At 34.0% G+C, this 17,388-nt stretch overlaps 1 protein-coding gene across 1 annotated transcript in view; it reads right to left on the bottom strand.

Moving 5' to 3' along the window:
- Positions 1-17,388, bottom strand: part of Ncam2 (neural cell adhesion molecule 2) — a 390,522-nt gene that overhangs the window by 165,237 nt on the left and 207,897 nt on the right. Inside the window, exons 2-4 of the mRNA XM_050163353.1 lie at positions 4,860-4,934; positions 3,445-3,651; positions 2,394-2,537 (exon numbers count right to left, since the gene is read on the bottom strand). Of these exons, the coding sequence (XP_050019310.1) occupies positions 2,394-2,537; positions 3,445-3,651; positions 4,860-4,934 (426 nt within the window). The remainder of the gene's footprint in view (positions 1-2,393; positions 2,538-3,444; positions 3,652-4,859; positions 4,935-17,388) is intronic.

Below are 17,388 nucleotides of genomic sequence, written 5' to 3'. Positions count from 1 at the left end.
CACACATTTAGCAACATCATTCATTTACATAACAAACATTTATGAATACCTGATAGGTTATTTGCAAGTGATGTGGGAGCGACTTCTTTCTAATCTGTTGCTTTCACTGGTTAATTAATAAAGAAAACTGCTTGGCCCTGATAGGACAGAAAGTTAGGTAGGTGAAGTCGACAGAACAGAATTCTGGGAGAAAGAAGCCTAGTAAGGCAGTCACCATGATTCTCCCACTCCAGACAGATGCAGGTTAAGTTCTTCCCTGGCAAGCTAACTCGTGGGATACACAGATTATTCGAAATGGGTTAGATCAATATGTAAGAGCTAGCCAATAAGAGGCTGGAACTAATGGGCCATGCAGTGTTTAAAAGAATACAGTACCCTGCCACTCCTATTACTACATACAAGTTACAGAAACTGCTTGAAATGGACGCATTGAATCCAGTGGAGATTCCAGATTTTCATATTCCATTGCAGGATGCTTGGAAGCCATGTCAGATATGCTACTACAGGGTCCATTCTCATCCTCACTGCATTTCCTAAACTATCTTTGTTTTAAGGCTTTGTTCAAAATCTCATCTTAAAAGCATTAACCATTTTTAATTCTCCTTGTGATTAATATTTATTATAACATGTATGTAAATACAAGCTCCAATGTTTGATAATCTATAAATGTGTAGACATTGTCATTCAATCATTATAAAAAAAATTCTGTCCTTTCAGATTTAGGGGAACAATGTTGAAAATATTTTGTATAAATTACTCATACAATTTGTGTAAAGCTGGATTTTCACATAACAAAATAAAAATAAATTAAATGTTATGTTTTATTAAATTAAAATATAAAAATCATTTTATTATTAACTGAAGACTACTGAATATGTAATGCATAAAAAATCTTAAAATAAAAATACCACCTATTAAACATAATTATGACACATTCTCTAGTCATACTTAAAAGTAGATATTCTACTTTCTTTTATGCTGTGGAAATTTCATCTCTTCAAAACACATAATGGAATCAGCTAACATGCAAAATCCTTGAAAAGATTCAATTATTTGTACCTCTATGTAATGCAGGTGCAATGAAATATATAGCAAATTGAAAATGTCCCTATTCACAATAGTAAAGTAGCATAATGTAAGCAAATTATGCTTTCAATTACAAATGTCATATTCTGGAATTTTACCTAAAACTGAATCAAAATCATGATGACAATTTGAACACATATTCTCTTCTGTCTATTATCCATACTTATCTTTCTATAATACTTAGTATATGTCACCTTTTTGAGAGAATATTCATAGAACACAGGTTATTTCATACTGATATTTTATCCTACTTGTATATAGTGTTCTCATGGTATTAGAATTATAACAAATCGATTCTGGGTGTTTTACTGTGCACTACTTTGTTTGTTTGTTTTATTTTTTAACAGTGTAGTAGTACCTGTTAGAAATGGAAGTCAAACACACATTTTTTTATATAGTACTTATAGTAACTTTTTTCACTTTTAATAAATTACTTGATAATTCTGCTGCCAAATCTGCCATAGACTACATATAACTATTGAGCATAGCTATTTTCTGATTTTGTTTTTTCTGTTTTTTGTTTGTTTGATTGATTGTTTTTGTTGATGTTTGTTTTTTTTTTTTGTTTTTTGTTTTGTTTTGTTTTCCTTGCTTGCTTGCTTGTTGGGTTTCTGTTTTGTTTTATTTTGTGTTTTACCTGTACCCAGGTATTCCAGGTTGGTCTTATGAAGCTGGGATGATCTTCAACTCCTGACTCTTCTATATCTATTCAACAAGTGTTGGGATTATAGGCAGTCGTCATCATGACTGGTCATATGTCTTTCTTTTGCTTTCTTACTAAAAGTTACAAGGAGCCAGGCAGTAGTGGCACATGCCTTTAATCCCAGCACTTGGGAGGCACAGGTAGACAGAATTTTGTGAGTTCGAGGCCAGCGTAGTCTACAAGAGCTAGTTCCAGGACAGACTTCAAAGCTACAGAAAAACCCTGTCTCAAAAAAAAAAAAAAAAAAAAAAAAAAAAAAAAAAAAGTGGGGGGGAGGTACAGTATTTGGCTTAAAAATGAGAATACAGTAAACCTCAAACTAGCTCTTAAATCTCAGAATAATTGTTTGAAATTCAGGAAAAAAAATACCATCCTTTCTGTTGTCTATTTAGTTGTTTGTCAAAATCAGATTCTTGCTATATGGCCCAGGTTGAACTTGGGATCAAATCTCCCCCATGTCAGCCTTTTAAGTACCAAGAATACTGAAACACAATATCATTCCTGACTCTCTGCTTTTTTTTTTACTACAATACAGAACTCTCATATTTGAAAACCTTGAAGTGTTTTAAGAACATATAACTTAAAGAGTTACCAAAATACTAACTGTCGGGAATGGTGGTGACTTCCTCATTGTGATACAACCAGCTGACAGCAGGGGCGGGTGAGCTGCTAACCCTGCAGACCACTTCCGCGTCCTCCCCTTGCTTGAACTCTTGAGGGGATACCACTTCTCTGAAGGTGAGTTTCTCTGTATCAAGAAAATAAATTTACTTGTTAAATATGTATCATTTACTTAACATATTGTCATCTATAATTATTAATTAATATAATAAGAATTTAGATATTTTAAAAAAATTATAAACAGTGGTCTTGTGTCTGCCACATCTTGCCAGAGTGCTCCAAGAACACAGCTTTGTTTTTTCTCTTAAGCATTCTTGACTACGGAGTTTGTTGTTCTGAGAATTAACTGTCTACTTTAACTCTTTGAATTCTCTGCCTACCTCTAATTTCTCATCCAGGAAATTCCATTACATGTGTATATGACATCATCTATATATTTACATTATTTGTAGTTCAAGTCTTAGAAGAACACTGATTAAATTCAATAAGAAAAGTCTTGGCTTAATGAATGAACACAGATAGTTATGTTCAACCAAGAGTTTTCCACAAAAAACATGAATTGTTGTGGCAGCAAATTTTTCATTTTTCATTTAATATTTAAATCATCAAGAATTTTGTACATCATTTAAAAATAATGAAAGATGTTTTTAAAATTATGCCTATATCTTACTGGCTTAGCCTGGACCGGATCTCCTTGCTGCTTGAGGGGCTTGTAAACAAAGGACCATTTTTTTTTTTTTTGTATTTTAGAACCAGACATTTTAATATATTTTCCAGAAAATTTTAATGTGTCAGGGGCAGAAAATGCCAGAGATGAAGACATTCCATGAAAAGCCTCATTTGTTTTATATATTCTATTTTTATAATAGTTAAATCAAAATTATAAAAAGCAAAACATTTTTTATTTCTATTTAAAAATGTATGGACTACAATCCCCCTGAAATTTATTATTTATTTCCAGTTTTTATTTTTAAGCATATCTTACTGTGTTTGAATCCTTCGTAATGAAACTACAACACAAATGCACAACTTACGGTAAATTTCCAGAACTACTGTAGCTTCTTGTGTCTGGCCTTTGTCATCTGTCGCTTGGCAGCGATAAATCCCTGCATCTTCTATGTTTGCGTTATAAATGGTTAGTCGTGACCTGACACCTTCCTTCTGGACCATCACCCTCTGCGTGGAAATGATCTTCTCTCCTTGAGGATTATACCAATCTATACTCTCAGGCTCACCAATGGCTGCAAAGAGAAAAACAAATGTTTGAAAATCGATTTGGAGTGTTTGTTTTCACAGTGACATTTACTATTATGTAACAATTTCAGCAATTCAGAAAAGAATGTCAATAGAAGACTAGAAATCCAGAAATTGTACAAAACTGAAAGCAAACACAAATGTTAAGACAAATGTTCATCTTTGTTTAATCAACATTAAGGACTCCGTCTGTTACGTGGAGGCAAGCTTCAAACATTTCATCTGAAATATATTACTAAAATTTAAGCTGTGAGAATTGAAGCCTCACAGTCATAATATATGGGATATTTTTGCACAAAATATTAAAACTGCTTCAGACAGATACAAGCCAAATTGAGACATATTTTTTAAAAGGAACAAATGCTAACATGATTTCACATGCTCAATTCTCATTGCTAAAGTCAAGAGACAGCAGAAATGTTGCCCCAAATAAAGAATTGCTTACAAATATGTAATTATTTTGTAAAACAAAATTTGAAATTTGTTATTATTACAAAATTTTGAGACAATTTTACACCACGTTCAACTGGTGAAAATAAGGCCAATTGCTATATAAAAAAATAAATACTAATATCTCTTCTCAACTGACATTATTATGTCATCTTCATTTTAAATTATTAGTCATTTAGTTATATTATAATTAGAATACATAGAAATAGCACTTATCATATTTAGAAAAATGGAATGAGGTTCATATAATATTCTTCTGAAATGTCATGTAATACATTGATTGTCAGAAAGTTTTTCAAAAATCTTTCTTGACTAAATATTCTTCATTTGCATTTATGTTTCAAATATATGTATTATAAATATATATATTATTTTGTCATTTACCTTTTTCAGTTGTTAGAATTATGCAGGGTTGAACCTAAGTTATTCATTACTTACTTACGTATAACATATTCAACTTTAGTCTTAAAATTAGTCCTAATATGGGTATTTAGAATGGAATAATATTTAAATACAAAAGTTTCTTATGTACAGATTTTATTTTATAATGTAATTTTTATAGACAAATTAGTTACCTTGATAATTAAATAAAAATAAATTTCATAATGTTATCATATAATTGGTCACAGCATTATCATATAATAAATGTTCAGATACTATTTTTTAACATCAGTGTTAACTATTTAAATTATCCATTGTACTCCATAAGAACTAAAGGCACAGGGTCAAATATCTGAATACATACCTGTACATGTGAAGAATTTAGATTCACCCACACTAAGCTCTACTTTGCTAAGTGAAATTGTCACTTGAAGAAGAGCTGAAAAAAAAATTTGAATGACAGTTAATTGGGGAGTTGGGTACAAATTCTAATAACTGATGTATAAATCACAAATTGCACACATACATAAATTTTCCATTTTTTAATTATTCACTCTAGAAAAGATGTTTTATACATATATTCTAGCAATCTTATATGTTACAATAATATGCATTTCATATCAATCTAAAAGTAGTATTTATCTATATATATTCATTAACATTCTGTTAGCTATATAAATTCTGTTAAACAAAAAAGGATCAAATTCATCCTTTCCTTTCCCTTAACAATGGTAAGAGTCCTTATTTGTTAAACCATAATTTATAACATGTAAAGGAACATTTCTTCTAACAGTGAGACTTTTGGTAAAATCATATGTTATATCATCATTATAACAAAATATGCAAATAATCTTTCCTTGACTAATAAAATCTTTACTAAATGAGGCAAACATGGAACCTTTACTAGGAAAGGTAAATGAACAGAAACATAGACAAGTATGTCTAGTGTAGGAACACAGACTAATGTAAGACATTATTGAAGTTCAGTATCTTAAATACTTGTCAAATTTGAAGTTAAAATAGTGAAAATTCTAGAATTTGAGAGGATACATAACACGTTGCTCTGATAGATCTTGATAGACCTGTTTCTAATGATGGGAAAGACTACAAAGTAAATCATTACTCAAATCTTCCCCAGTTAATCTCCTTTTCTCAGAAAGAGATAAGCAAGAATTCAATAACGTAACATGGTACAAGGAGTAAATAAAGACAATATTGAATTCTTATATGAGCTGGGAATTAGTAGGTCACAGTAATCAACAGCTCTCTTCTACTGAGCATGGACTCCAGAAAATACTTGCCCATGTTAGTCTTGGGTATAATGATGCTACAGATACTGGAGTAAGATGAACTCCTGGTTCTGAAGAAAATAGAAATAATCAATGCTCTAATTAGGATGTATCAAGAAGACTTGCCTCCTCTGAGTATAGGAATAACAACATAACAATTCTGTCATGTTGAAACTCATGATTTTAATAATGAATATATATTCTTAGGAAAAATCCAAAGAAGATGATTACAAAAAATAGAACGGCATAAAGGACTAACAGTCAAGTGGTGGGCATAGATGCCCCTGGAAGACACACAGTACAGCCTAAGTCTCCGATATTCTTATAGATGTGGTTCTATTCAGTATACAATCATGAGCTGATCTTAAAAGGAAAATGGTATGGTAGGATACAATGAATAATAGTTGAAACAACAAAGAGGAGAAATGAAGATCTGATATTTTAAAAAAATGCATATTTTAGACTGAGTCACAAACATAACTGCTATGAAATCTTTTAAAAAAATTAAATACGTACTCAAAACATTTCAACAAGCTATAACAGTGAACTTCATTTATTCCATTCTAAATAAATGAATGTTGTTAATGAAGATATGTTTAATACAAAGTAAGTATTAAAGAATTTGTGCATGTTTTTAAATATCACATGACATCCATAATATAATGTGACTTGTATGAGGAATAATCTACATAGGCTTATGTGCTGAACACTCCTCTTGAGGCTGATGAGTTGAAAGGTCATGGTTCTTTTTGAAACTTAAAATCAGTCTTTAGGTGGTGAGCTTGGATTTGTTTGGTTTAGCCTGAAGAGGGACAGAAGGACAAGCCACTTGGCATAAGGATGAGAAACCTATCCCTAGCAGGGATGCCTACAAGTGTCAGAGCGCACCTATGTTGGGCTCCAGATGGTCTACAGATCTTTATTTAGGTGTTGTCGCCCCTGTCCCAGATGTGGCTTCTTGAATGTGGAAAACTGGAAGCAAGAGATCAAGCCTAGGGGGAATGTCGTCCAGGGCAAAGCAAGTCCACAAAGATTGACAGTTTCAAAAGATGAACTCAGAAAAGGGGCTCAGACACACTGTTTGATCAAGCTCTGCGTGCAGTGCTATTTCTAGCAGCTAGATAAACAATGAATAGAAAGCACAGGCAAAAGTATAAATAATTTATTCCTGAAGCGAACCCAGAGCGCTGTGTTCTTGCCTATATTCCCCCCTGTTCCTAGTCACTCTGACACCCACAGCTGCTCAGGCTGTGGCATGTACCTAAGGAAAAAAAATGTATGAGATGCAAATGTGAGAGAAAGTGGTGTCATGCAAATGACTTCAGAAGGGCCAACCCCCACAGGGCACAGAACGTCTGAGTTCAGACCTTTTCCAGCTGTCTAGCCCACTTTTCTTCCTGGAGTGATTCTCTTTCTCTTAATAAACTGTCTCTATTTCTATCACTATATGCTACTACCTCAATTCTTTGTTCCAGGAAACAAGAATCCAGATAAATCAGCAGGTGCTCTCTGATTCATGCAGGTAACAATTGGTGATCTGCCAGTCAGGAAGTACAATTGGTTTATGACTATAATCTCTGAACTTTAACACAATGGAAGATTAAATGATTTCAGACTTCTCTTTCTCTCCCACAAAAGACCTACCCTGACAGCAGAACGCTCTTTCTTGTTTCCTTCGCCTCTCCCTTTCATAGTCCACAGCCCACTTTGAAATGGTGGGCAAGCTATTGTGGAATGCCTAAGGATGACATGATGGTAACAATTACAAAAGTACTCAAAGAAAATAACACAAGGGACTGACTCAAACTGTGGTCAGAGAAAGAAAACACTGAAGAGTTTACTTTTCAAACCAGTGCTTCTGACTGTCCTGAAGCTACTCTTAGTCTAAGATTCCTGGGTAACAATGACAGCAAAGAGATCTGTAAGTGATGAGATCTCATTGTGAACATAGATTGGATGAGAAGTCCAGTAATGTAGAACTTGTACTCCTCTGACCCCATACAATTATCAGAAGGACACACCAGTTGTTTATATTTCCAGATACATTGCATGCTCAAATACTGGAATTTGTTTTATCCTCAGGCTGTAAAGGAAAAGCTGTCTCTAGACAAGCTCTGTGGGGTGTGATACTACATCCAGACTTTTCATGTAAGTATTAAGAGAAGTAATTTGAAAAGCCTTCATGAAGACCTGATATAAATATAAATAAACAGCTACCATAAACAGCTACCGCAGAAGAAAGCACAAAATTCTGGGATACCTTGGATAATGATTGTTTCAACACTCCAACTAGCAGAGAACAATAGAAAATGGAACTTAGCTAAAATATGTTGCCTTTCTCAACAAAGCCCTGCCACATATCCATGTTCTCATATCTACCCAGGTTATCGATAGGGAAACACCACCTTAATGACCATATAAGTAGTAGAATGCCCTATCACCTTTCCACTTCTGTTCTGACAGCATTATCACTCAGGCATGTGCCAGGACCCTGGAGATTAATTTGAGTTCCCATGTCTATCTGAATCACAGCAATGTGCGGAGAACCAAGAAACCTTCTTTAATGAACCGGCCTGATCTCCCAGTAACTTTTAGACCTTAACTTTAGCTTATGGTATTAGAATGAAGATCCATACTTAGTGCTGAGTATGTGCTATGCCCTGCTGTAAAAACAAACCATGTGGGCAAATTCAAAACCGTGCTGACAAGCTATTGGTTTGAAGCCCTGATGGCCATCTGCCCAATGCACAGGTCCTCTCATATTAACAACCCACTGTTTGATATTATTATAATCTAAAAGGGGCTCGGGGTGTGGGATTAGAATAATAAGCATCATTACAATGAATCAAATTTAAATAAAGGTACCTATTTATTACTTATGACATGGTTAATGTGGTTACTCAAGGAAAAGAGGGATGTCCTCTCTTTATTTGCAGAAGGCTAACCAGGGCTTTTAAGAAATTCAGCAACTTGGATTCCTCATCCCCCAAATAAAAGACTTATGAGACAAAGTTTCACTGTGTTGAAAGTGTAAAAGTGACACATGAGACCTGAGAACTCAGTGATTCAGCTGTGCACATTTTTATTTTAGTGCTCGAAAATCAAGATCTGAAGTGAGACAGCAACAAATAGAAAAACCGGGAGACTGGGAACCAGACGATTGTGATTCTACTTGTAGACTCTACTGGAACGACCTTCCCAACAAGACAAACCTCCTATTAGTCTCAGAGAGCAAAGAGAAAATCTCAGATCACTGCAATTGTGAAGTTCCTAGATCTTACATATATGAATGTGCCAAATGCCCTCCAGGGTCATCTGTGCTGTGTAAGGACCTAGGAAACTGTCATTAGAAGACAGTGTTTCCATGCCCAGAATAGGAAATGACAACTCTTCTTATGACCATATAACAAATCTAGAGGTTCCTAGAGAGTGGAAGACAGAAAAGCAAACCACCTTCACAGATCCTTCAAGAGTTATCCATGTGTCCTCCAAAGATAAAGCAAAAATATATTGTTCTTGGTTAAAATAAGTGTGTCGTATGTGCTCATAATTGAGTTCATGTGTGACATTCTATGTCTAAGTGAACATGGGACAAAACTCAGTCTCTTAGAAATCCTCTTGCTACTTCATTAATTTCACTTATATAGTTTTGTGCACAGCAACACATTTGTCTTTTGTAGTGTGATATTTAAAGTGTAAGTATACGTGTGCTTCTTGGTGCTCTCTGTATGAGTGTGTGTGTGGGTATAATAAAAGTACTCATAAATGCATAATTTTATAAACTTAAGTTTTCTTACCTTCTTAAAATTTATTAAAATGGCATTTTTGGATAAATAAATATTTCAAGAAATCTTAAAAATGACATTTCTATAAAATTGTATTTGTTCCATCATAAAATATTTCATTTAGCTATGAAATTTAAAGTTGCACACATTGATAGGTATTTCCTTTCCAAATGTGACTTAATAGTCAAATGCAACAGAAAAATATTAAGCCATAAAATGATTTACTAGAATGACAACCTCTAAAAAACTTACAGCAAATTACTTTATTTTTGGAATTACTATAGACCTATTTAAAGCCAGAAATAATGTTAAAATGTAAATGATAAATTTAAGATTTTGCTTGGAGTAATACAATTAAGATGATAGGTGTGTTTATCAAGATCATTAGGTTAAATTTCCCTTTTACAAAATATGTATTAAGATGCAAATTCAACCAGCAGCAGAGTTCAGAACCTAGATGAGTCTAAGTTACATGTAATTAAATGCCCATAAATTTCTTACGAATACCTATAATTAATAAAAATAAATATAAGACAATTTGTAACTCATAATCATATTAAAATTTAAAATATAACTACCTGTATTCTTTTAAAAATAAGATTTTTCAAGTTTTTTTCTTTTTCATTGATTTTATTGGGTTATATATTTTTCTCTGCTCTCCTTCCCTCCTCTTCCCTCCCCTTTATCTCTCTCCCATGGTTCCCATGCTCCCAATTTTTTCAGGAGATCTTGTCTTTTTCTACTTCCCATGTAGATTAGATCCATGTATGTATCTCTTAGGGATTTTCAATATTTTTATCCTATCCAATTTAAAATTAATCAAAAATCCATTAAATGTCTTCTTTCTCTCTCAGAAAAAAGCAGTACAAGAAACCCACATGTACATACCTTGTAAAAACATAACGTCAGAAACCATAATAAAGATAACAATGACTTCAAATAAAATATGCCCAAACATAGCAATATGAGAAAGAAAATCTAAAAACAATCATTGAGTTCATTTTGCAATGTCCATTTATTGCTGATTCAGGACATTCTCTCAAGTCTATTTTTTTTTATACTGAAAAAGAATCCATTAGAGAAAATTTTCCTTTGCAAGAAGTTTTCAATTGGAGATAGGTTTTCTTTTTTCCTTAGAATGAGTAATCTTGTCCACTTTCTTCTCTATGAATTGGGACTTCCCATTTCTGCTTGAATGCATTCTGTCTTAGTTTTTGTGAGTTCATATGTACATCAGTCCTATTGTGCTTGAAAGACAAATTCCTTAGTGTCATTCAATATCTTTGAATTATAAAATATTTCCCCTTCTTTGGCAGGGTTTCCTGAACCTCAAGGCTGTGAAGAATATATTTAGGATTGAGTGTTCCAAAGTCTTTTATGTTGAATAGCTGTGGATTTCTAGATTAAGTTCCCATCTATTGCAAGAGGAAACTTCTCAGATTACAACTGAGTCCATCACTGATCTATGGTTATATCAGAATGTAATTAAGAGTCATTTTATTGCCTTGTTCTTTTAGCAAAATAATATTTTGTGATCCCTTAGGCCCATGACCCATCTAACCTGAGAAGTGTCATACATGGATTCCCTCTCATGGAGTGGGTCGTTATTCCACTGAGAAAGTGGTTGGCTGTTCTGACAGCATTTGTGCTACCATTTTTCACCAGTGCATCAAAAGCCTGTCATCTTTGTAGGTCATCTTTGTAGACCACAGGATTTGTAGCTGGGTTAGTGTTTATCTTTCCCATTTAATTATCATGACTGCTAGTGAGCAAAGGCAAAGGCTCTAGTTAGGTACTAGCTCAACTCTCTGTTTCAGTGAGATATGTTAACGTCTCTTCAGGAATAGGATCTTCCCATCAGTTTGTGGAGAGAAACCAATAGCCATCGCAATAGTTGGAGTTGTTTATGGTTTGCATCGGACACGTTTGGACAATATAATTTCATAATAACCTTTTCTGGCACAGGATCGTTCACTTGGAAGTTAATTCTGCTTCCACTAGAAGTCATTAGTTGTCTGTAGTCCTTCATCTTAGGTTTGTAACCCACAAGAATTCTCCCCTTCCACCTTAACATGTCCACTGACAATGACATTCTTCTGTTTTATTTATGAAGTCACTTCTATGAGAGATTCTTTCACAGTAGTCTTTCTGGTAATCTGACTCTTAAAATCTTTCTGTTCTCTCATTCTGTTATCTAAAGTAAGAGAGAATCTAAATATCTTTTGAAATTCCTCTCTTAAAACATTTCAAAGGGAGAGATTGTCAACAGTTGACTCAGTATATCAAACCCAACTTATTGTTCCTTCCAGTGCCCCAAAGCTGCACCATTGCATTTCTCTACCCCTTACTGTGATTTCTTACCATGTGGACTGTAACAATCACATACAGGTTAACCAGAAATACCTGGAGTTTGGGGGAGGTATTGTTGATGGGCATAATTTGTTAATGTTATGTGTATATTTGATTTGTTTTGATCTCAGAAAATATGATATATCAGCTGATAAACCTAGAATACCCTGTTATCGATGGCAAGAAAATTTAGCCATTGTTTCTCAAAAAGTGATTCCAGACTCAACCCACTGATATCAGCCAGAAGCATCTCTGTTTTGCAGAGTCTTAGATTCCATTTTAAATTAACTGAATCTTAACATGAATCTCTATTCATCTATGTGTACACTGGCATGTAATCGAGGTGTGTTGGACTGTGACAAGCCAAGATGTTCAATAGTCCCCATCGAAAGTTAGACTACTCAATGTGTATTGATAAGTCACAAATCACCTTATATAGAACATACTTAAAAATCTGTCCATAATCTACCTTATAGGATCCTATTTCCAAGTAAATGATTTTAAATTAAAGTAAAAAGAACCTATGGCTTAACATCAATTAGTGTGTTGAATATGTTACGAATAGTCTCTGCTTCTATAGTTTATGTTCTAAGTCCTTTAGGAGACAAGAAGCAGGTCACTCATCACTTAATTTGAGTGTGACATTTAATTAAAACTAAAATATCTTGAGGAGGCCACTAGCCCAAGTCCCACACTCAATCCAAATTTATTTCAACTAGCACCACTTAGCCGTGTAAGTTATTAACTGTCTTGATGAAGCCAGCACATGACATCTTGTAAAAGTTTTATCAGCGCACTTACTATGCAGTGATAAATTAAATTATAAGAGAGTGCTTGAACTATCCATCTTGGTACTTCTCTTGATGAATGTGAAGTTCTCTACGTCAAACACATATGGGAGACTTCTCATCAAAACAAGGTCAGCATAAGCCTTATTGATCAATGTGAGAAATCTGAAATCATGCATGTAACACTCCAGTTCTTACTTTGCTTCCTTTCTTGGTGATATTCTGAAATTGTATTCCATACTTAGTTTACTAGAAATCTTTCTTATATATTGTCATAAAATACGACACCTCCCAACAGTAGATCAAATACAACCACAACAAAGGACAGAATAAAGAGCGGCTCACTCTCCCTTGTTTCACAAACAAAACATATGTTGAATTGCAAACTTTAAAGAGCAACAAATGAGAAATGTCATCCTCATGTGAAATTATTCTAATAACTTCTTACCCACTCTCAATCAGAAAATCCTTGTAATGCCACTGTGTCTAGAGTTCAAATACCTTTTATAGAAATGTGATACTTGAGAACAAACAAGTGAGAAAAGATATTACAACCTGAATGTCACAATGTTATTACCTTTCTACTAGTACATGACGGCAGTACATACAAGAGTAAAGCTGATCCCTCGAATGAAAGCTATATAACCATTTACTCATGACTTAATTAGCTCTTATAATAATGGCATGTGAGTTCCCTAAGGATATAACATTTTAGGTCTATTAAATTCTGATATTATGTTCTTAACAGAAAACAATATTCCACCAGGCTGAACATTTTACAATTTTCATTAATTTGAACAGCTTTTCTGTTTTATGAAGAAAAGAGCAGTCCTGTATTCTAGTATTCAAATTCATTGTCTGGGAAACTTTATACCACAGAAAGAGACATTTATGTTTAATCCCAAGATTAAGTGTTAGCAAAAGAAAATAACTTATAAAAGATTGACTAAATACTGTAGGAGAAAAATGGTTAAGAGGGCAGAGAAATTTAAAACTGACAAATGGGATGCTAAATCACATAACTTTGTTGGACTCATTGTGTTCCTGTACGAGCCCTGTACCTGTCAGAAAGTCTGAGCTGGATCTGCATTCAAAGTAGCCACATGATCTACAAATTACTAATATTGGATTACAAGTAGAAATTTGGTCCAAAATGTTTTTATGTCTTTTCATAGAAGAGGGCAATGTTTAATGTTCTTTTGTTTAGCATGATATCCCAAGTTGGATGAATTTAAAGCTGCACATGGTAACATACTTTTTCTTTTAGCCACTAACTAGCTCCCAAATCATGACATGGAGACTTATTGTTAGTTATGAATGCTCATTATAGTTTAGGTTCATTTGTGGATAGCTCTTTTTAACTTAAATTAACCTGTTTTTCTTCCTTTACTTTTGCCTCAGTGCTTTTTACCTTTCTCTCTGTATGTCCTACTCCGTGTCTGCTGGATAGCTATTACCTGACTACACTGGACGTCTCCCTCTCTTTCTACTTCATTCTCTCCCCTCTTCTTTCTCCTCCTTATTTTCTCTCCCTTCCAGCTCCACCCATTCTTTCTCTACCTAGCTATTGATCACACAGATCTTTCTTAGAGCAATCTGGTACCTTAGGCATGCAAGTTGAAATATATATAACATAGCTTTAAATAATAAAATAAATGCAGCACAATCAGATGTAACACAACTTTGCATAGTTAAAGTAATATTCCACAGTACCAAATCCAAGGCATTATCCTGTTGATACTACTTAGGAATTTATAGAAAAGAGAGGGTAAGAAATCCATGAAGGAAACATGGTATATTTACACCATTGAGTATTACTCAACTCTTAAGAAATGCCATCATGATTTTTTTAGGTAAATAGGTGGAACTAGTAAAAATCAGGGTGAATGGTATAACCCAGACTCAGAAAGATAAATGCCATATATTTAGGTACTACAATAAAATAAAAGATGGCCAAAATATAATCGACGGACACAGAAAAGTTAGGCACAAGGAATGGACTAAGGGTACATATGGATCTCTCTGGAATAAGGAAATAGTATAGACTTTATAGGAAGACTGGGGAATGATTGCCGAGAACAGAAGGCTCAGGTGGGAAGGGATGATGTCATTGAGGGAGGAAGTGAGGGGAGAGACAGCTTGAATTTATGGGCATTTGAGTGGAAGTATGGGAACATAGTGCAGTGGAAACTACAATATATTAAGGCAATCCTAATGGGTTCTCCAAAACACAGAAAAAAAAACCCTCTTGTCACCAAACAAAGCTTCCAGTGTGGGGACTGTATTTCATACAAATTAGTTATTGGCCAAAAGGGTAACATGGAAATCCCCAACAACCAAGAGTTTTGCCAAGAATAGAAGTTGTTCTCAAACTGACAGAATGACCCAATTGCTCAAGACAACACCTATACAACTCATTGAACCAGGAGAAGTTTATATGATACATGAGAGAGGAAGTGTGAAGGAACTGGGGGGAATAGAGGGAGAAGAAACTTTGTTCAGATCATATTGTTTGAGAAAAGAATCTACATTAAATAAAATGAAAAAGTAATTAAAAAAACAAAGGATATTTCATTGAGAATTTATTCCAACCTCAAAGACCACAGATATCCTTTCTTTTTGCTGTGAAGAATACTGACAATTATGAAGCCTTATAGGTTTTGGCTTCCTAGTTTGGAATATAAAAAATTAGTATGAAGTTTTTATAGGTAGAGAGGAACATTGAAAAGAGAAATAGAACATCCTATTTTATCTGCGTGTACTAGGATATTTTGTGTTTGTGTTTGTGCATTTGTGTGTGTGTGTGTGTGTGTGTGAGAGAGAGAGAGAGAGAGAGAGAGAGAGAGAGAGAGAGAGAGAGAGAGAGAGAGAGATTTTGTTTATGTTTCTGCAGTGGAAGAGAAACACGATGTAAGGACTCCAGAGGTCATAGTCCTACATAAGTCTGTACCATCAAAGAAAATTCTCATAGTGACACAATATGTTCCAAAGCAATCAAAAGTGTGTCACTGAGCTGTCCTTGACCCCTGTGTAATGTAGAAAATGGCCATGTTCTCACATCTAAATGTGCTCCACGGAGCACAAAATGCTTCAGCTGTTATGCTAGCAGTGGGGTTTTCCTGGGTGAGTGATAAGTGACTGGCCTTGAGTTATATGCCTGCTTTGTACAGTTCTCAAAAAAGCATTGGTTCAAGCGTCTCTGACGCCCAGTAAAGATAAATGGACAAAGAGCCTTTGTGCTGAGCCAAGGATAAGATGATGTCAGTTTCTTTAAAAGTTTATCCTTAGCTGTGGCTTACAGGACTGATATTCCCTCCCTGTGACACATAGATGGTATTTGGGGGAAAAGTCAGTCAGAAAGATATAAATATAATATAACTACTGTACTTATAACCTAAAAGTAAAACACAAGGAATTGTCTACAGTGTTTTCTCCAATATAATGTTGATAAAATAATAATATCAGAGCTAGAGAGATGACTTATGGATTCATTTCACAGCAACCATACTGGCAGCACCCAGCTGCTTATAACTCTAGACCCAACACCCTCGTCTGGACACAATAGGCACCTTGATGCAGGGGACCCAGCACCACCCTCTTCTGGACAAAGTAGGTGCCTTGATACACATGGCGTACATGTGCAAACACATACACAAACTTGACTAAGTCTTTATAAAAGATAGATTCATTATATATGCTAAGTGTATACATCACAATATAAACATCTGGTTCTGTGTCCAATTAACATTAAAAACCCCACAGACATATGATACAATAGTATATCTTATCAAGAAACTGAAATGGTTGTGCTCAGAATCAAATTAAAAACTTTCTTTTATTTGTTTAATATAAAAGAGCTTCATATTTGCAGAGTACTGAGATGGAGTTGACAAATATATAATTATTTTAAAATCAAACTGCCCCTCAATCTCCATAGGAGATATGAAGACAGTTTGGGATATGAAATGAGTTGGATAAAAGCAAAAACAATTCAGTAAATAAATATTTAAATGTTCCTTTTTAGACAAATCTTTACCAAACAAAGCAAATCGTAAAACTATTTAATTCACATTTAAATTAAATTAATCTAAATGAAATAACACAAATGCAAACAAAATATGGACTGAGTTATATAGAGCACAAAAGGTTTAACTGAACGAATACTGTAAATCTTTGAGTTCAGTTCTGTTACTCTGTTGCTTACCTACAGAGGAGGAAATTAAATGTACAATCAGATTTTTTTTTTCATTTTTAACAGCAATAATGATTATTTTCTTGGATTCATTTGAAGAATGTTTTGAATAGACCAAGGTTAGTGTGCTTAATAAGTACAATCATAGTTGTCAAGTACTGAGAAAAAAACCAAAAGGAAGTGATAACACTGATACCAATAATATTAAATATTAAAGCTTTTGTGTACTGTTAATTCTGCCTCATAATCCCTCCTACAACTTGTCTTCTCCAGGGTTACTATTAATGTTATAGAAAACCCAGAGGCCATGACAACATTCTCCTCTATAGCTCTATTTTTTTGTTTTATCATCAAGTTTCTTTATGTTTCTTTCCATGCCTGGAAATATCTCCTCAGTGTATGTGTGTTTGTGTTTTTCTATAGTTTCTAGACATAAAATATCTAAAGTTCTTACATTTGGAGAATGTTTCATTTATTTTTTTGCTCATAT

Source organism: Alexandromys fortis, unplaced genomic scaffold (assembly GCF_014885135.2).
Source record: "Alexandromys fortis isolate MF-2015 unplaced genomic scaffold, M_Fortis_MF-2015_v1.1 scaffold_129, whole genome shotgun sequence".
NCBI lineage: Eukaryota > Metazoa > Chordata > Mammalia > Rodentia > Cricetidae > Alexandromys > Alexandromys fortis.
This window is presented reverse-complemented; position numbering and strand designations above follow the sequence as displayed.